The sequence below is a fragment of the Monodelphis domestica genome, chromosome 3 (genome assembly GCF_027887165.1).
Source record: "Monodelphis domestica isolate mMonDom1 chromosome 3, mMonDom1.pri, whole genome shotgun sequence".
NCBI classification, from domain to species: Eukaryota; Metazoa; Chordata; class Mammalia; order Didelphimorphia; family Didelphidae; genus Monodelphis; species Monodelphis domestica.
In genome coordinates, this window is record NC_077229.1 from 275,693,157 (window position 1) to 275,714,663 (window position 21,507).

At 37.1% G+C, this 21,507-nt stretch overlaps 1 protein-coding gene across 1 annotated transcript in view; it reads left to right on the forward strand.

The window, feature by feature from the left end:
• Positions 1 to 16,134: 16,134 nt before the first annotated feature.
• Positions 16,135 to 21,507, forward strand: part of TTC39C (tetratricopeptide repeat domain 39C) — a 110,767-nt gene continuing 105,394 nt past the window's right edge. The window contains exon 1 of the mRNA XM_001362747.5: positions 16,135 to 17,376. Within this exon, the coding sequence (XP_001362784.1) occupies positions 17,210 to 17,376 (167 nt within the window). The 5' untranslated portion in view covers positions 16,135 to 17,209. The remainder of the gene's footprint in view (positions 17,377 to 21,507) is intronic.

The following is a 21,507-nucleotide window of genomic DNA, read 5'->3' on the forward strand; positions in this document are numbered from 1 at the left end:
TGTATTAATAATCTTTCACCCCAGAGTATAGGATGCTAGGATGCCCTATGTAGATGAGGATAATCATAATTCAGTATTTCAGAGAGTCAAGATTTCAATGTTGTGGGCATTTCTTCTATGAATAAATATAGAATCACTTCTATTACTGAGTAGATAATCTTGGAGGGTTGCTATATCCAAAATACTCATCGACCTGAAAATTTAATTCAGGAAAATTACAAGTAACACAATCCTACATTACTCAGTTATCTTGGTGTAGATTTAGAGCTCTAAGAAAACTTTCCCAGTCATTTTCTATTGTGACTAATTTTGTGTTAGAAGGGTCCCATTCTTAGTCCTAACCCTAAAGGTTACTGTCCTGTCTTCCTAGTTTAAATGACTGCCAGAAACAAGATTCTGGCCTATCTAAATTTCAGGTCTACCCTAATTTGGCTCTCAGTTGAAACTCAACAATCTCCTGACCAGTCAATTATTGTGACTCATAGATGGCCTGAAAATGTGACTTACTTAGCCCCTTTCTTTAATCTAGGCATTCAATATCTTGCTAAATTATCTATGTTCAGCATATTCTAGTTCACCCCTTTCTATCATCATCCTCCACACTTACTTCTCTCCTCTTCCCTATTCTTGCTTTTCATTCTTTAAAAAAAAAAAAAACAACCCTTGCCTTCTGTCTTAGAATTGAAATTAAATATCAGTTCCAAGACATTAGAGCAGTAACAGGTAGGCAATTGGGCAATTGGGATTAAATGACTTGCCAAGGGTCACACATACAGGTAATGTGTGAGGCCAAATTTGAGTCCAGAATCTCTCATATCCAGGTCTCACTCTATCCACTAAGTCACCTAACGGCCCTGGGATGGATACTTTCTTTTCTTTTTTTTTAAACCCTTACCTTCTGTCTTGGAGTCAATACTGTGTATTGGCTCCAAGGCAGAAGAGTGGTAAGGGCTAGGCAATGAGGGTCAAGTGACTTGCCCAGGGTCACACAGCTGGGAAGTGTCTGAGGCCAGATTTGAACCTAGGATCTCCTGTCTCTAGGACTAGCTTTCAATCCACTGAGCTACCCAGCTGCCCCCTTGGATACTTTCTAATCCTCCACTTATCCAGAGTTCTCTCCTTGACCTTGAATCTACAATTATTCTAAAAAAAAAACCTTCACAATAACTCTTTTCAATTTTCCTCTAACACCATTAACACCAATCTACTTCAATGGCTGGGAAATCAGATAAGTCTTTATTATGTTTTAAAAATTTTTACAATATTTTTGCTTTTTTAATATTTATTGGAAATTTGAAAAAAGAAAATAAATTTAGTGCAAACATACATGCAAACACATGTACACAATTCTTCTAAGACAGATGAATCTAAGAATGATGAGGTCCTGTCAGCATGGAACTTTTTCAAATCCACAAGCTAGTAGAAATAGAATTGGAAATTCTCTTTAAAGTTTGAGGCGAAGACACATACCCTACTACTGCAGGGGAAACAAAGAGGCTTCTCTTATTTTTGAAATGCTTTTAATTATCTAATATTATTTCTTCAAAGTAATGACATTTTATGCACAACAATTAATAGTTCAACCTCCCTGAGTTTAGCCAAGCTGCTTACTCCCTAAATCCATTTGTCATAGTGTAGAACAATGAACAAGAATAAAATGTTCTTTTTCTGTTTATATTTTTACATAGTAGACATTCATTGTCATTGAATTAGAGAATATTAGAACTGAAAAATTACTTTTAACAGCTCCCTAATTATATACCACTTTCTTTTTTTGCAGATGAAGTCTCCAAAGTTTAGGCAGAGTATAGGTTCCATAACATGGTTCAGCAGATCAGACAAGATCACATTACCAGTAAGTGACAGATCCAAGACTCAAATCTGGACTCCCAGGCCAGGTTTTTTCCCCTCCCCTCACTGTGCTATGCTCTTTCCCTAAATATTGGGGAAGAAAATATATCCTTTAACAACTAACCTTGTTTAAGGCAGTGATAAAGTTTCAACCTCCCCAGGGGTTTGTTTTCATTTCCACTATAGTAGAAGAAATGAAATTGTTCTGAGTTCAGCCATGCATTATTCCTCTACTGGCTCTTGAGAATGAAAAAAACAAGTCCCTCAGGTCTCAGGGTATCAAGTTTCTCAGTCTGTGGCTATAAAGTTCTTTCTCATTTCTCTCATCACACAACATTCCCTAATTTCACAGTTTGTTTCCCAGAAGAGGTCACAGAATGGAGAGACTGAGGAGACACGAAGAAAGATGTTTTATTTTTAGCCATAATAGAGCTTACCACTCTGGGTTTTTTTTTCCTTCACAAGTTCTTTTAAATTAATTCTCAGGGTTAGGGTTCAAATTAATTCTAAGGGCATTTTTCCCAGACTTCCTTCCTTAACAAAGGCCTTAATCAATGAGTAAATTCAATGTTTGCCTCACCAATGAAGAGTATATCTACCCTCAAACAGATCGGTTTGACTTTACTCCAAAATAGTGCACTGTATAAATCACTAATGAGTAGAATGCATAACTAGATGATCATTTGTTAGGGATATTAGTGAGGATTCCACTAGGTTATGGGTATGATGGTATCCACTTGGGTCATGGAAGACTCTTCCAAATCTAAACTTATGCAATACTGGGTTTTCTAGAATGATTTTTTTGTCATTACATTTGTCAGAGTTCTTGAATCTTAAAAGCTGCTTGCCTTTTTCAATGTTGTTATTATATAAATTGTTCCCCTGCTTTTGCCCATTAACTCTGCTTCAGTTCATACAAATGCCATGAGACCGGATAGTAAAAAGCTGTATGTTGTGAGGGCCATCCACCCCACCACCTATAGCATAGGAGTGTTCTTGTTTAACTTAAAAGGAGGCAGGAGAGATATTTCTAGCCTTTTCTCCAAGGGAGATTTTCATTCTTGCCAGAAGGGGAGGCAGGAATTTAGAGCTGGAGGCCAGGATCCTCAGAGAGAAAGGGTACCAGGCTAGAATTATATAAAAATATAAATTATATCTTAGATATTGTTAGTCTAAGGGATATGATCAGGTTCAATCTGCCTTTTGATTGCTGAGTAATTATTAGGGTAGACTAAAGACCTTAACTCTATATCCAGGGCTTTCCCACCAAATACCAGTTCCATAATGAAAACACACATAGCAGGTAGCCAAAAAACTCATTTATCCAAATTGGTAGCAAAATAGAAATCATATAAGCTATACATATAAGATATATGGCAGACAATGCAGAGGAGTTCTTCCATTGGGAGTGAGGTAACAGTTCAATCAAGAGAGGGAATATCCAATCTTATCCAAGGGGAACCTTCCCAAAATCTCTGGGGATGCGGATATGATGGAGTTCCTTTCATGTCTTCCCAGAGCCTTTTCCTTTACCAACCTGAAAGGGTATTGGATTTTTCCATCTTCCTTCTCAAAGCTGGAAATCAAGTGTAGCTAAAGCAATTCAAAGATTGAAAAAGAATGGACAAGAATTGAAGTTCTCTTGAGTTCTCTTGCTCCACCAACTCCTCTCTCCTCCTCACATAGGGCAGGACATTCATGTCTATCAATCAGGAGAAAATCCCATACCAATGGGTTTTGAGACTAGGATTACAAAAGTGTACCCATGTTTCTCTGAAATCATCTCTTTCATCATTTCTTTTGGCAGAGTAGTATTCCATCACATTTACATACTATAATTTGTTCATTCATTCTTCAATTGATGACCACTCCCTTAGATTCCAGTTCTTTGATATCACAAAAAATTATATAAATATTTTATGTTATGTTATATTTTCCTTTTCATTTTGGGGGGATTCAGATCTACTAGTGGAATTACTAGGTCAAAGATTCTAGACAGTTTAGTAACTTTTTGGCTATGATTTGACTTGTATTTCACAGTGGCAGAGCCAAATTCACAGTTCTAACAAGAATTCATTAAGATATCTATTTTTCCCCAGCCCATCCAACCTTTATTATTTTCTTTTTTTAACTTTGCCAATCTGAAATGTGTGAATTATAACATCATAGTTACATTAGTTGTTAATAAGCTGTTTTAATTTCTCTAATTATTAATGATTTGGAGTATAAATTATATAACTTTAATTTCTTCCTTTTAAAAACCACCTTTTAATACTTTTTGATAATTTATTAGTTGAGGATTGGCTCTTTAGCTTATAAATTTGAATCAATTCCCAGTTCCCAGCATATCTTAGAAAAGGGACTTTTTTCAGGGAAATTTGCCACAAAGTTACATGTGTTTATGTATGCACACAACACACACACACACACATACACTCACCTACCTCCTTTATTTATAATTACTTTTGTTTTATTTGTGCAAAAATTTTTTAAATGTATATAATCAAAGTTGTCCATTTTTACCTTCCAGGATCCTACCTGTTCTTTAATCCTGAACTCTATACATCTGAATGGTCTTTCTGGATTCTTTCCTTTGTTTATCATCCTTTACATCTAAGTCATTACACTGATTTAAAGTTCATCTTGGTATATGGTATAAGATGTTAGTCTATACCTAACTTCTGCCCAACCACTTTCTGATTTTCCCAGTAGTTTTTTTTAGTAAGTTTTCCCCCCAGTAGTTGAGGTCTTTGTATTTATCAAACATTAAGCTACTATGCTCATTTGTTTCCATGCTATGTACCTAATCTCTTCCACAAATCAACCTCTCTGTTTCTTGACCAGGACAAGATATCCCATCTCTTGCTTTTGTGCCTATATATATAACTGATTCATAGTATCTTTAATGGATTCCCTACTACCTTCTCCTCATAGAATTTCTAGCTTCAATTAAAAGCACAGCTCAGATATTTCTTATATGACAGTCTTTTCTGATCTCCCAGCTATGAATATACACTCTCTTGAAACTATATTGCATTCAACTCAATGAAACAAACATTTATTAAGTACTTATTATGTGTCAAGAATTATACTAAATGCTAGTTATACAAAGAAAAAATTAAATAGTTCCTAGTTATACAAAGAAAAAATTAAATAGTTCCTGCTTTCAAGGAGGTAACATTCTACTTTACATATACCCTGAATTTATTGTTTATCTGTGATTCTCTCTATCTCCCATTGTAAGGATGATATTAGAAAAATAAGTATTGTTTTATAAAAAGTAGAGTGCCAGGCTTAAGATAAGAAGTGGAGTTTGAAGCATAGCTGAAAGAGCATGGTGATTTCAGATGTTGACAGTTATAACCATTTTTCTGTGTCAATTACTCTCTCTAGCAAGTGGGAGTTGGTCTCTGGCAGTTGGCAGAGATACATTCTCAGAGACTCTCTCTCGGGGTTGGAGGAGGTAACACCTTTGCCTCTCTCTCTGTCTGAGGGAAAGATCTGAAGGAGCTCAATGTTTTCCTTTCCCAACTTGAGAAACACTATTGAATATCTATTGTGGTTTTTATAGATTGTTTAACTCTGAGAAGACCAAAGAAAAACCTGCTCTTTGGTTTGGACTCGAGTCTGTTAAGACTCAGAGTCCTAACTTGATTCTTGTTGAGACTCAACCAGCTAGCCTTTGCTATTTTATAATTTGAAGGCAAAGGTAAGAATTATAAGGATAATAGCAGTAGTTTTTATTTAGATAGTAGAAATTTGAGTTAGTCAGATAAGGGAGGATTAGTGTAGTCTGTGAAACATTTACAGGAGAAGTGGTTCCTTCTGGAACCAGGGAGTTTATTTGGGTGGATTTAGAATCCCTTAGAATTAGAAATCCTTCTTTATCCTTATATATTTCAATAAATATTTTATTTTTATGATAAGAGTCTCTTTAGTGTCCTTGCGTTTGGTCCTGAAGGGAAGTTCACATTTGAGCTTCACTTCATCACTGAAGATACTTTTGATTATATCTATCAAAAGTATCCGAACAGTTTTGAACATATATTGAACAGGTTTTCATATAAATATTTTATTTTTATAACTCACCAATTTATTTTTACACCATAGAGTATAAAGTCCTTGAGGACAGAGACTATTTTATACCAGTTAGGCAATAGCATGGTGATCAGAAGAGAAAGTGAAAGACAATTGATTGGGAGCTCATATACTCCACTGTTACTACTGGGTGTCAGGAAAAAGTGAAGAAGGCTCCCTCATGTTAGGTGGAATTCTTGTGGTGAACTTGGGGAAGAATATGAATGAGAATGGGTAAGATAGGCAAACATGGATGGGTTCTGGTCTGTATCCTAGAAAAAAGATTTCTAACATTGATTACATCATGGATTCATTTGATTACTTGAATATCCATAGAGCCTACTATAATCTTTCACAAGTAGTTAATCAGTGTTTCCTGAGTTGAACCAATATGAGTTTGCTACCAAATTTTTATTATAAAATGTCTTCAAACAGATTAGGCATTACTCATTTCTTTGTATCACTCTTGAAAGAATAGGCCAACCCAGAGTAATGGATACATAATTCAAAATATCTCAGATTTAAATTAATCTTTTTTTTTACATTTTCATAGATTTTGAAGAAAATCTACATATGCTCCTTCAAAATGTGCATGGAGTCTACTGCTAGACCTCTTGAAGATTCATTCTTCTGACCTTTTAAAGTTCATTAAGGCATAGATATCTCCAAACTCTTTCTTTAAAACATAAAAGAACAGGTGTCAAAGCAAACCATATCCATAGGCCATATTTCAGCTTCAGGTGTTTGAGAGCCAGATGCCTGTCCCCTCTTCTCTCACTGAAAAATCACCAGACAGATAAGAGTCAGATCAAAGTACTAAACTGATTTTAGTAGTGCCTTTTGTGTACATGCCATTTCTGGCTACATAGGCAATCAGAAAGCCTCTGTTTCATCACTTGGTTAGCAGACTTAGAACCAGTCACAGAAAGTTGGTGCATGTTCCAAATCTCTTCAAGGTACTTCTACTGTATTTCAACATGCCTCTTTGGAAGCCTGGTCCCAAACCTCTTCCACAGATGAGGATTTCATCAGCTAAGCATGTTGAAGCCCACTTACCAGCTCATTATATGTATAACAAGTACATTGTACTTAAGATCCTAATTCAAAGAGGCAAATTTGACCTCATTAGGTACCTATAAATTTTAGCAGAATGAGACATATGCCTGGAATATGACTTTGCAAGCTTATCATAAGACAAAAGGAACATGATAGTAAAAAGAGGGGGGAAGGAAGAGGATTGTATAATAAAAATATACATTTGGGGAAATGCAAGAGTCAGCAGAAGAAGCAATGCAGAGAGCATCTGGGTGAAAATCAGGAGAGGAGAAAAAGAAATGATCTAACCAATGAAGCATATTACAGACCACTTTAACAGAAAGGGAAAAAAGCTGATCAGTTTGGAAACATCTCAAATCTGACATAGAAGCATAACATAGATTTAGTGGAAGACTTTGATCATTCAGACATCTGTTCAAGCTCTCCTAATAATTTCTTGACTTGCATTAATGATAATTTCATACTTCAAAAGGAGGAATAATTAGAACAGAAATTCTGGAATTGATTTTTACCAAAACTAGGAACCAAGTTTTTGTTTTAGTTTGTTTTAGAGTGGAAATGAGGGAAATGTAGGAAGGAAAAGAACATTCTTTTTAGAAAAATTTCAAACCCTTACCTTCTATCTTGGAATCAATTTATTTTAAGACAGAAGAATGATAAGGGCTAAGCAATCAGAGTTAAGTGATTTGCCCAGGGTCACATAGCTAAGAAGTGTCTGAGGTCAGATTTGAACCCATGTCCTCCTGACTCCAGGCCTGGCACTCTAGCCACTGTGTTAGCCTCATCACCCTACATTTAATATTCTTCTTTAAGCTAAGCAACAACAATGTTCATATTATGTATTTAAAATGAAATTTAACTTTAACATGCCTATATTTCAAATACATTGCCTTGTTATTCAATGCATGAATAAAGAAGCACATATATTACTATGTAGCATTTTAAAATTTTAACTGTATTTCAATATAATTGGTTTCTTATGTATTGTATGCCTTTAAAGCCATTATTCTGAGAAGGTTTATAAGCTTCAAGAGATGACCAAAAGGGAGCATGTCATAAAAAATTACAATTAACATTCATTTCAGGTATATTGTTGAAGAAATTCTTATTCAGGGTCAGGTCATACTAGATGTTCTCTGTGGTACTTTTTAATTCTTGAGCTCTGTGTCCATACTCAGCATTTAAATTTCAATGAGAATTGCTTCACAAATTTTTAGAAAGGGGATAAAATTGATAGATAAATTATATTTTTAGTAGCAAAGTATTTTTGAGGCTTAATTGCCAATTGGTTAAATCACTGGTCCTGAAATTAGGAAAACTTAACTGCATCTTTGAATTTCACTTGACACATTAGCTGGGGGGCTTTGAACAAGACACAACCTCAGTTTTCTCATTTTTGAAAAGAAAACAGTGGTACCCAATCTTAAAGAATTACTTTGAGGCTCCTATGGCTACTGAATCCCTACACATCTTTAAAAGTTTAACTGAAATGTCATGTTTTATACGAAGTCATTTCTGGTCTCTCTCATTGATAGAAGCTCTCCTTTGTATAGTGTTTTTGTTTATTAAAAAAACTAATAAATTTATCATATCATGATGAGTAGTGTAAGTGTAGAGGGGTAAGGGAGAAGGTCCAGAATTACATGTTCTAGATAAATGTGGGATAATAGTCACAGAGTTCTATTGCCTGCATAGCAGTTGTTATTTGTCTAGAACAAAAATGGGCTGCTTATGGTGAGGTTTAAAGTTTCATGACAAAGTGTTTTACAATCCCTCTTGTGTTTGAGAAAACAAAATACTGGGAAATTTTACTTCAATGAGAGGGTATGATAAGATCTAAGAACTACAGTAAAAAGAGTTCCTGACAAGTGACATTTGAACTGAGAGACCCAAGAGCTGGGAGGAACAAAGTTCAGTGGAAGAAAGTTGAATTAGTTGGAAGTTAAAGGTTAGCTTTGAGGAGAACTCTAAAGAGAAGCAATTAACAGTTAAATGCTAAAAAGAGTTCAAAGAGCAGGCTTAAGCTTTGACTCTGTACTTTTTGGTATGTGTTGGCTATGAGGGCTGCCTTCTTGACTGAATGTTGAAGGAGCTGAGATTAATCTTCAGTCTATTCTGTTTCTATCTTGTAAGTATATTGTTATATCCATGTTGTTAGCCCCTTTTAGAAGGTAAGATCCTTGATTGCAAAATCAGTATCTTTTACTTGTTTTGATATCCCTAATGATTAGCAAAGTGCCTGGCATATAGAAATAACTTAATAAATATTTGTTGACTCACTGTAGTCTTCCCTAAAGAAGAAAAGGCTTATTAATTCTACCACATCCAAGTGAATGATAGAAGTGGCCCAAAGAGTTGTCACAATGTTGTACAGTGTTAATGTCCTGATCCTGAAAATTTCTGGAGTTGACAACCATGTGGAATGAAGAGCAATGCCTGATAGGGAGCAAAGGCAGAGATCAGTGTGGTAGGGACTAGATCTAAGTTAGGGAAAGCGGCTTAGCAGCATTGCAGGTATAAGTTGACTCTATGCATGGGCCCTGGCCATATATATTCCTCCGTGTGTGCATATCCCTTTTCACACAAAAATCCTGCCCTATCCTCTGTCTCTATAAAGGCCCTTGTTTCCTCTTTATTTGTGAGAAAGTAACTCAAGGTTTTGGATTTTGTTTTGGGGGGGTGGTTCTTTGGTTACTTTATTTACCTTGCCAATTAATGAACTAGATGTATCAATCTGGCTAACTTTTAAAAAATAAGATATATACTAAGGGCTCATGGGTTATGGCTTGAAGAGGATTCTTACCTGCAAAAATATGTAGACTCTAAATGAACCAAGTGGAGGACTTAGAGTGAGATACTCTGGCTTTCTTCCTCACTGCTAGTCTGAACTCCCTGAATCTTCCCTGGTAGTGCCTACCAGAGTGTTCTGCACATTGGAAATGCTTAATAAATGTCCAAAACTCAATTGTAGTTATTCATTAAAATATTTATGTCTCTACCATGTGCAATGTAGGGCAGTTAGGTGGCACAGTGGATAGAGTGCCAGTCTAGAGTCAGGAAGACTCATTGAAATATGGTCTCAGATACTTACCACTAGTGTGACACTGGACAAGTCACTTAATCCTTTTTGCCTTGGTTTCCTCATCTGAAAAATGAGCCAGAGAAGGAAATGGCAAACTACTCCAGTATCTTTGCTAAGAAAATCCTCAAATGGCATCAGGAAGAGTAAGATACCACTGAAATGATTGAACAATATTAAGGTGCTTGGAGTGATAAATAGCTTAAAACTATAGTGTAAACATTAATTACTGAAGTTCAGAATTTTGGGGGAAATATAAGTTTTATATATATGTTCATACATATGTATATACACACATATATATATGTATGAAATGTGGGGCTACTGCCTTAATAATGTTTTTAAATGAGATATAGAAGTCATTATTTTTGAGTGTAGGGACTGAGGGACAAGTCTACAGATGAATGATGCACATATATTTTCACTTCTTTACTGTTAATTGGTCTGAAAATTGTGTCTTACTTGAAGTGTTCTTAAAAGATGCTAATCCAGATTTATGCAAAAGATAAGTAGTGTGTAGTTATATTCTGTATAAAATAATTTTTTTTACTTTGCTAAAGAACATATACTAGGGTTTTTAAACTCTTAAACTCTGTGTTTCTAATATGAATCAATTTATACATGATTTTCCAGGAATATGTTTATATTATATAAGCAAAAGTACTTATGTATAAAAATAATTGACTTCTGACCAAGATTTATGTTTTATTTTTTATTATTAAAGTACATGAATATACATTAATGTGCTGAAAGGAATCTAAAAGAAATAAAGTATTTCCTATTGTTGTGAGATGGTAGATGGTAAAAAGTGAAGCAATTTCAAGACTAGGATGACCTAGGTTCAAGTTTTGCTTCTGATATGAACTGGCAGTGTGATCCTGGGTAAGTCACATAACTTCTCAATGATCTATGGCTACTGCATGAAACTCCAAGTTTCAGAGAAAATATTGCCTGATATGTACTGGTAGAGATAGTGTCTTTATTTCAGCATTCCTATTCTAATAAAGTTTTAGGTCCAGTTCCTATTCTTAGTCTTGTGACCCAAGATTTAGATCTCTTAATCAACTTCCTCAGTAGACTGCTAAGTCCTATTCTGTCAAAGTCAGTTTTCCTGAAGGCCGTATTAATTAAATCATTAAGTGTCAGTCCAGTCAAAATCTTCAAACCTAGAATTTTCCTGGAAAACTAGTAGAGATCTGACTTTCTGTTCCTTCAGTAGGGAATACATACATTAGTAAATACCTAGATCTATTTCTATTTGCACTTACCAGTTGTGTGACCTTAAGAAAGTCACTTAAATTTCTTTCTGCCTCAGTTTACTTAACCTCCCAGCATTGTTATCAGGATAAAATGAGAATAGGTTTGTAAACTTCTTTGCAAACCTTTAAAGCACTATATATGCTAGTTGTTAGAGAAGATCTAAATGGCTTAGTGAATAGAGTGTTGCACCTGGTGTCAGGTAAACATCTTCCTGAGCTCAAATCTGGTCTCAGATATTTTACTAGCTGTTGCAACTATGGGCAAATCATTTAACCCTGTTTACCTCAGTTTCTTCATCTGTAAAGTGAGCTGTAGAAGGGTCAATCCACTCCTGTACCTCTGCTAAGAAAACCTCAAATGAGGTCACAAAGAGTCAGACACAACTGAAATGACTGAACCACAGAGCACTATATGAATGGTAGCTACAAGATCTTTGCAAAACAAAATATGCACTTGACTGTCTCCCTACTAGAAGTAACCATGGGAGATAGTAGTAGTAAGAACCAACTATAACTACTGCACATACATCTCGTATGTCTATATGATTGGTCTCCTCAAAGAAACAATAAGCTTCTTTCTATAGGACAGGGATTATGTCTGGACCTCTCTACTGCCATATAGTATTCTTACTGCCTAGTACGTGGTAGGATTTCAAGAGGGTGATTGCTAATCTTAGGAGCATATGCCACAGAATCATTGATTTAGAGCTGGAAGGATCTTACAAGTCATCTTGCTATTTTTTTTTAATGGATTAGAGAAGCCAGGTGCTCCACATAGTCATGACGATATGATACCAAGTGTTTGGGCAATTACAGCTGCCATCTGTAAAACCAGGATAATACTTGCTCAACCTACTCCACAAGGTAACAATTCCGTTAGTGTCTACTATGTACTAAGCATTGGATCAAATGACCTAATAGAGGGAAAAGTACTCTATGTCCTTAAAGTCGGAGGTTTGCTATGGGACTGTCATTTGTGTGAGCATATCTTAGGAATCTACAAATCAGGACTTGATATATTTTGTTGACTGACTAGCTTTAAGAAAGTGATAGTGAAAATGTTAATTATACAGATTAAACTTAAAACAGTGTCTATATTGCTTCCTATTCCACCCTTTCTCACCTACACCCAAGCTCTGTGTGTACTAGCACAAAACTGTTTAAAAAGTCCTATATAAATGCCAGCTGTTATCATTCTAAGAACTTTGCCTTTCCTTTCCTTGTCTTGTTTCAAGTATATTTTTCTTGCACCCATATTTTTAATGGTAAGGAAAGTCTCATAGTCCCTTAGTGTACAAATAAGCTATGGTTATAGGTGTTGGGGTAGGGACAAGGGACAGAATGATTAATTTGGGGAAAATTGAGCAGGCGAGTTTGTTTGGAACATAGAGTGCAGGAAGGAGAAAAATTTGAAGTGTGTGGAAAGGTAGGATGAAGACAGATCATGAATTGCTAGGCTAATATTTTATAACCCAGAGGCAAATAAGGAGCCAGAATATTCTTGTGGAGGAGGGTGACATGGTCAGACCCATACTTTTAGGAAGAATATCTTGACAGCTATGTGGAGAGAGACTGGAATTAGTAAGTTATTGCAATAGTCTATCCAAGTGAAAGTTTATAAAGGTTTAAAATAGCCACAAGGGTGAAGAGAAGGGTATAGATAACCAAGATTTTTATGCAGGTAGCATTCACAAGACTTGGCAACTGATTTTATTTGGAAGGTGAATAAGGGAAAAAAGTCAAAAATGAACTTATGGGAACTGATCAAATCAAGAAAGGAAATGTAGAGGGAGACTAGGAGAAACTACCCAAAGCTAGGGTGTCAAGGGAGAAAACTAAGGGAAGTACATGGAAAGAAAGAGGAAAACATGTACTCACTTTGTGTTAAATGATGATATATGGGCAAAAGAAATAGTGTCTAAGGACATATGAATGATATGAGCATCAGGTTTATTTTTTTGTTTTTGTTGTTTTTTTTAAAGCAGAGAGTTAGAATAAAATCTTGATTTGTAACATCCAAGGGACTCTTTTTGGCAATCTGGTGAAGCATATGTACACCTTCATGAAATAATGCTTTTAAATAAATAAAATAAAAAACATAAGATTACAAAGAAAACCAATTATATTGAAATTAAGCTATCAAAATATTTAAAAAATAAGTTCAAGGATTTCAGGTGAAGAATTTCTGCCATAGGCAGTACAGAGATAAAGTGCCAGACCTGGAGTGGGAAGGCCCTGGGTTCAAATGTGACCTCAAATACTTCCTACCCATGTGAGTTGTTTAACCCCAATTGCCTAGCCTTTGCTACTCTTCTGTCTTTAAATTGATAGTAAGACAGAAAGTAAGGGTTTTAAAAAAATCCCTTTCTTAAGGACAGTCAGTTACTGCATTTATTCCAGTGTTGAGTATATATTTGTTGTAATAATCCATACAGATCATAGATTTAGAACTGGAAGGAACCTTGAAATATATCTGGTGCAATGGACAGAGTACTAGACATGTAGCCAAAAAGACTTAAGTTCAAATCCTGCCTCAGACACCTACTAGCTATTTGACTCTGGGTAAGTCACTTAACCTTTGATTACTTCAGTTCCTTTAATTCTACAATGAGGATAATTATAGCAATTGCCTCAAAGAATTGTTGTGAAAATAAAATTTGTAAAGCATTTTGCAAGCCTAAAAGTATTGTGTAAATATTAGTCATTCTTAATGCCATCATTTATATATGTGACCTTATTTGATTTTTTTTTATTATTTTATTTTTTCATCACCCCTTTCAGGTGGATGGTGGAATGTATTTCATTTTTCAGATGAAGAATTGAGGTTCAGAGAATTTAAGTGATTTGTCTAAGGGCTTTAAGGTAGTAAGAAGATAAAAAAACAAATCTTCACATAGCCTTCTGACATAGTCTCTTGTATTCAATAGATCCTAGTTCCTTGACTACATTCACCTAACAGTTATTGAGCATCTACTTAGGCAAGAAAGGCAAGGGTGGTTTAGTGGATAGAGGACTTGCCCAGGAGTCAGGAAGACCTAGAATCAAGTTCTACCTCTGATATAAACAGGCTAGAGGGCAAATACAGCCTTTCAGTATATAGCACAGCACAATGGAAAGATCCCTGAGTCTGGAGTCAGGACCTGAGCTCCAAAGCCATCTCTCATTCTTCATTTGGAAATAGCTACTCTGTATTGTTTCAACTTAGTTGTACTATTCATGATACTCTACTTAGGAAAAACTGGATAAACTCATCACCAGAAAACTCACCATTATGGAGATTCTTTCAGTTTTACAATTCAGACCACTTTAGTACCTTTAGTTGCTTTTGCTTCTCGGATTAGAGGGCTGAAGGGTAGAATCAAAAACCTTCTCCTCCTATAGCCTCCCTTGATAAAAGATTTTAAATGCCAGCTGTTTCCTTTGCCAACTGGCTACTCTGCTTGGTTTTGTCTCCACTATCACATTATGTCCCTGTACTATACTAGGTACCCTCTCCCTATCCCCCTTTCAGCTTCCTTTATGAATTATCTTCTCTACATAGATTATAAACTACTAGTTTTCCTCATGTGTAATCTCCATCATTTAGTATAGTGCCTAGGACATAGTAGGCCCTTAATAAATGTTTATCTTATACTTTCTATCTATGAAACTTAGACAAGTCATTTAACTTCCTTGGGACTCAGTTTTCTAATCGCCAAATGAGACAGTTGGATTTAATGGCTTCTTAATGTTCTTTCCAGCTCTTTTCCCAAGATCTTGTAAAATTATAGCTGAATCATGGATCTCAGTTGGTAGAGGTAGTATCTCTAAAGAGATGAAATCATAGCTTAGCTTTTGACAAAAACATGCACAAGCCAAAAACCCAAATCCCTAAATGATTTGTGAAGTACCATATGCCACAAATTAAATTCTTAGATGACTTGAAGAAAGAAGTGGAACCCAGTTACCAGTAGTCTGGAAAGATTGCAACAAGAATACAGAGTAGTGGAAAGATTGATTAGGTTTAAATTCTACCTCTAGTATTTACTACCTGGGTGAACTTGGGCAAGTAATTTAACCTCTTTAGAACTCAGTTTCCTTATCTATATATTGAGAGGACTAGACTAGACTCATGTGCCTTTTGGCTTTAAATCTGGCCTATGAACTAATTGGCAAATCAAGGGAGGAGAAATATGGCAGTAAATGGAATATGGCAGAACCATGGCAGTGACATGCAATGTGGTCAGAGTCAAAGCCATGGTGCTTCTTGAATTGTTGACCTAGTTTGTTGGGTAACCTATGACTCATTTTGTCTTCCTCATTGAGTGAATATGCTCTTCTAAAGGCACATCAGTAAATTCCTAAGTAGAAGGGGACCTAGAGAAGGGTATTGGGGTTAAGCTGTGTAGGTGGGATTATCTTGTCCTTCCCTTCTGCTTTCCTCCTTTTTTCCCCTAACTATTAAAGGGAAGTTTCTGGTGTTTAAGGTTGTCAATTCTACACTTTCATGACATCCTAAAATACATAAAACAAACAAACAAAACAAAAGCTTCGAAGAACCACTGTGAAGAGGAAGAAACCTCCTAGGTCGTGATACACCTGAGGCTCTTCCAGGAAGCAAACAGGAGCCCCTGAGCTGGCTAAGACCCAGGGTAGCTGAGCACCCCTAATAGAGGGGAGCTGTGGAGCCTTCGTCTTTCCAACAGGCCCCCACGTGCAGGAGTGACTTGCCCCTCCCCTTTCTTCCTACTTCCCTCGGGATTGGCTGTTGCAGAGAGAATGGGAGGAGCCTAGCTGTTAGAATGAAGAAAGAGGCTTGATGGGGAAGGGGGAGGAGTGTGTGTGAAACAGGCAAGAAAGGAGGGGAGAAAGAGCTTGTGCCTTCGAGTCTAGTAGTGTGACACAAGCACTGAGGATAGAGAAAGGGAGCAGGTGGAGGTTGCTCTATATTTTTCCCTCCTTGAGTTTCTTGGTTTATTGCCAAGATTCTTTTTCTGACTCAATTTTTATACTCGTCCTCAACCCTCCTCGTCTTCTTTTCTCCTCCAATTAGCCCTTCTTCCTTTCATTCCTCACCCCCCCCCCCTTCGCGATTTTCCAGGATGGTTCAGTCCGGGTTGGGGGAAGGGGTGCTGCTCAGGAGCAGCCAGGCTTGCAAAGGGCTAGACGAAGCGAAGATCTGCGCGGGACTGAGCGGTGGCCCTCTGCCGGAGCTACCCGCCCAGTGCACCCAGCAGCCTGGCTGCGGTTCGGAGCGGGCGGTGGCGCGACTCTGGGGCTAGGGAGCTGAGACGCCCTGGCCACTACAGCTCCGCTCCGAGCTGGGAGGAAGGCCGGGTGGGCTGGCTGCGCGTGGAGGCTCCAGGGGCGGACAGTTCATCTCCCCGCCTTCCCCAGCCTCGCGGCTAGCTTTTCATCAAGGCTAGCGGGCGGGCAGGGGTGCGGGTACCCTAGAGTGGGAACAAGCCTGGGGGAGTAGGAGACACTGATCCCAGAGCTAGGACTTCAGAAGGGGAGAGCGCTGCAGGAAGTGAGGGTGGCGCCGCGGCCCCTCGGGGGACCCGCACAGCGGGGTCGGAGGCACCCCGGAAACGGATTTCGCTTCTGTGCGACCGCGATCTCTGAGCGTGGGGAGAGGAAAGAGATCTGCCGGCCCCGGGAAAGGCTGCTGAGTAATTACCGGCAGCGGCGGCGGCCGCCACGCGAGGGTTTGACTTCCACGTCCTATCGACGAACTGCAGGGACAGCAGTTGCAGCAGCAGCTGCAACTCCAGTTCTTCCTCCCTGCTCTTTCCCTGCAGGTGCTGCCCCTCAAGCTCTTCCCTGGGCTAGTGCCCCTCATTCCTGGGGCTTATCAAAGCCCCCTCCCCCATACCCTCCAATCGCAGCCTCCTCCGCCTCTTTCTCCATGGCCGGGTCGGAACAGCAGCGGCCGCCTCGGCGGCGCGGGGAAGAGAGCGAGCAGGACTCGGCGGCCGCGGCGCCCCTGCACGACGCCGAGCTGGCCCTGGCCGGCATCAACATGCTGCTCAACAACGGCTTCCGAGAGTCGGACCAGCTCTTCAAACAATACAGGTGACACCCCACCCCACCTCCTCTGGACCCACTTTCTTCTCATCCTTCTCCTTTACCGCTCATTTAACCCTCTTGTTCCATTTACCTCCACTGGGTCTGGGCGCTGCCCCTGCAACTGGGCACCGAGCCTTCCTGGATTTCTGCCCTGCGCTGTCCTGCTTCCAGATTGATGACCATCTCGGTGCCCACTGTACCTGATCTGTGTTCTCCCTTTGCAAAAAGAAAACGTGCTGTAATTAGCTTTGATTCCTTTCTCCCTCCTCTTCCTTAGTTCTTTCTGCAGCTGCTTCCCCCCCCCCCCCATGCATTTCTTTCCTTTCTCTACCTCCCTCTCAAGGGAGGTGTGTGGGTATGCGTGCCTGTATGTATTTTTTACGTGTTCATTGACCACTGTCTCACCATGGTTCCCCCTTCATCTCTTCTTGTTTGGAGATCGATCATATATGTTTGGACCAGATATTACTTGAGGGAGCAACCCGAGGTGGAATTGCCTTCTTGTGATCTTAGGCTATGGAGAGGGAACATTTCCTTGAGCATGTTGTGCAAGGATTCATAGAAGGCTTGCGAATTCCCTCTGATAGTTAACTATTTAGTGGGTACTACTAGCTTCTCTAGGCGCTTTACCTTCGTGATCTGAAATATTTGCTCTTTGAAAACTAAGATACATAATAGCCATGCAGGATTAAAACCAGACTGAAGATTGTAAAGACTATCTCTCCCAAGTCTTCTGAAAACTCACCCTTAAAATATGAGCTCCAGAAGGGTTGGGAGGACATTAAAAATGTGTGTTTCTCCTAAGATACATAATGTAAGAGGAGAGGAATAGGAAATAGAAGTAATTATATTAAGCATGATGTATCTGTCTGTATCTTATGTACAAAGATCAGTAGATACAAATAATGATTCCGAAGTCATGCTTTGCCCATGGTCCTTAACAAGTGTTGGATTTTTCTGATGAGTAAGTTTAAAAAGTAGTTTGGGCTTTTATAGAAAGGATATAGCTCAAAGTTAGCCACGCTGTAGACAGAGTTTGAAGATGGTGGGAGTACATTCATTTTGCTATAAGGATTTATTTTTTTCTGGCTAAGGAAGCAGGCATGTTTTGGAGAATGACAAGATCCAGTAGTCTTTTGTGCACATTTGCTGTTAAATATATTTTCTGAAAAGTTGTAGAGTCATCCAATTTGCATGTTAAAATTTGATTTGGTTGAAGTGATAGTACATTATAGACTTACTACAAGTTCTTCAAGAACTACTAAAAATTACAAATGAGTCCATTTAACGATTGTTATTTCAGTATAACACCTTTAAAGATGTTAGATCTCTTAGTATTAGTGATTAGTTTCACTAATTTGGAACATAGTTGCTATAGGAAAGAGTCTTTAGGTAGGTGGATTTTATAGGTAAACATGTTAAATTTTTAGAATTTTTTTGTAATACAAAGCTAATTTTCATTCAGATTTAAGATAAAGACTATTTTCAAAGGCAATGAAGGGTAACAGTTTTAAAGTATTCATTTGTAGAATTTCTTATTAAATAATTAATTACCAACATACTGTTTCAAAGTATCATACCATGACTTGTTGAGAAATAGTGAGGGAATTAATAAAGTTGTATTTTAACCCTTGCAGCATTTGGGATATTGGTCAGTTAAGTACTTTTAGGCATTCAGACATATGTTAATTTTAGTAGTTGTCCCCCCCCCCCAAGGCATCCTGATAGCCCCATTTCTCAACGTTTTTTATAATATGCTGTAGGTATGCAAACTTTTTGGTTATCTTGAAATTATTGATATGTCTGTCATCCATATTATACTTGCTTCATTTAGAGAATTGTGTGAACAAATATTTTAGGATAATGGAGAAAAGTGGGGCAAACTCTTCTCGTGGAAATGACACACAAATAGCCTGTGTTTGAAGTAAAAATGAAAGCTATTAACAAGATTTAATGCAATTTGGTTCTTATCCTTTTCTTTTCAATCTGTGCTTCCCCAAACAGTTTTTTAAGTTTTGAAAAAGGTTGTCACCATTTATTTCACATCCTGTTGCATTTTTTAAAAATCTATTTGTGATGTTGAAAGCTACAGAGCTCTTCATAATTCCCAACAATGCTTCTTTTTTTCTCTTTTGTTTCACATCCATTCTGGTCAGCCTGCTTATTGGGTTTTCATCTTAACTGGCTAATCTAACAGTAGGAAACAAAGGGTCCTTAAGGCTGTTTTCATTAATGCAATTTGGATGGTAAATTAGAAAATTTCAGATTTCATTTTACATTGGCACCTTGCATTCTTGTATTGCTGTCTATCCTCTAGCTACCACTCTTTCTCTGAAAAGCAGCACAGCTTAGGGGATATAGACTTGGCCTGGGATTCAGAAAAACCTGGCATTTCAATCCTGATATATCACTTTCAGCTCTAAATCCTATGATCTCTATCTTTTTTTAAAAAAAACTAATTTCTGTGACCATAGGCTAGTCACTTCACTTATCTGTACTCAGTTTCTTTTTTCTATAAAAAAAGGAATATAATACTTGTGGTAATCTCACTTTTTTTGTTTTTTTTTTGGAAGATTAAATGAGATAATGTACATGAAGGGCTTTGCAGACTTAAAAATGAAAGTTATTTAAATGTCAGGTATTATCTTTTACCTCTACTCACAGTATTAGAATAAGAAAAAAAATCAATTTTGCCTGTAGGAAATAGTTCTATATAAAAGTAGATTCTTATGAAAATGAAGAAAAGGAAATAGTTTTATGTTGATAATTCACTTATACAGAGCTATTAGGATAAAGGAGTTTTTTTTGAATGATGCTGTGTAACTATTTCTACAAATAGATTTCATGGGCTTTGGAACTCCTAATGAGGAAATTCCCTTTATTCATGCTAATCAAACTTCTAGTCTTAGAAAGTTGTCTAGGAGCACTGATTTAGTGACTTGTATATTATCACATTGACAGTATGTGTCAGATGTGGGACTTGAATCAAGGTCTTACTGATTGGAAGGCCTGCTCTTTATCCACTATACTACCCTCTCTCTATTAAAACTTTTTTATTAATATTTTATTTTTTCCTCAATTACACGAAAAAGCAATTTTAACAATTTCTTTAAAATTGGGCGAAATTCTCAACCTCCCTTCCTCCCCTCTCCCTCTCTGAGAAAGTAGGTAATCTGATAATAAATTTTACAGGTATAATAATATAAAACATCTTTCCATATTAATCCTTTTGTGAAAGATAACTTAGATAAGAAAAAGTGAAGAAATAATGTGAAATATATTATGCCTTGGTATGCATTCAGACTTCATCAGTTCTTTCCCTGGAGGTAGATGGTATTTTTCATCTTGAGTCCTTGAGGATTGTCTTGGATCACTGTATTGCTAGGAATAGCTAATTCATTCATTAAGTATTCATTATATGATAATGTTGCTATTACTATTTACAATGTTCTTCTGGTTCAGTTCACTTTATACCAGTTCATATAGTTCTTTCCAGACTTTTCTTAAGTTATACTTCACCTAATTTATTATAGCACAGTACTATTCCATTATGTAATATATCACATATGTCACATATATTCCATATATCACAACTTGTTCAGACATTCCCCAATTGATGGACATACCTCAGTTTCCAATTCTTTTCCACCACAAAAAAGAGCTGTTATAAATATTTTTGTAGAAACAAGTTCTTTCTTCTTTAAAAAAAATCTTTTTGGGAGACAGATGTAGTAGTGGTATTGCCAGATCAAAGCTCTTTGGACATAGTTCCAAATCATTGTCCAGAATGGTTGGGTCATTTCACAATTCTACCATTGATGCATTAGTGTCCCAATTTTGTCACACCCCTTCCAGCATTTATTATTTTACTTTTCTTTTATATTAACCAATCTGATTTGTGTGAGGTGGTACCTCATGTTTGTTTTAATTTGCATTTCTCTAATCAAGAGTGATTTAGAGCATTTTTTCATGTGATTATAGTCTTAATTTCTTAATCTGAAAACTGCCTACTCATAGCCTTTGACTATCAATTGAGAATGATTTGTATTCTTATAAATTTGACTCAGTTATCTGTATATTTGAAAAGTAAGGTCTTTATCAGAGATATTTGCTATAAATTTTTCCCTTGTTTTCTCC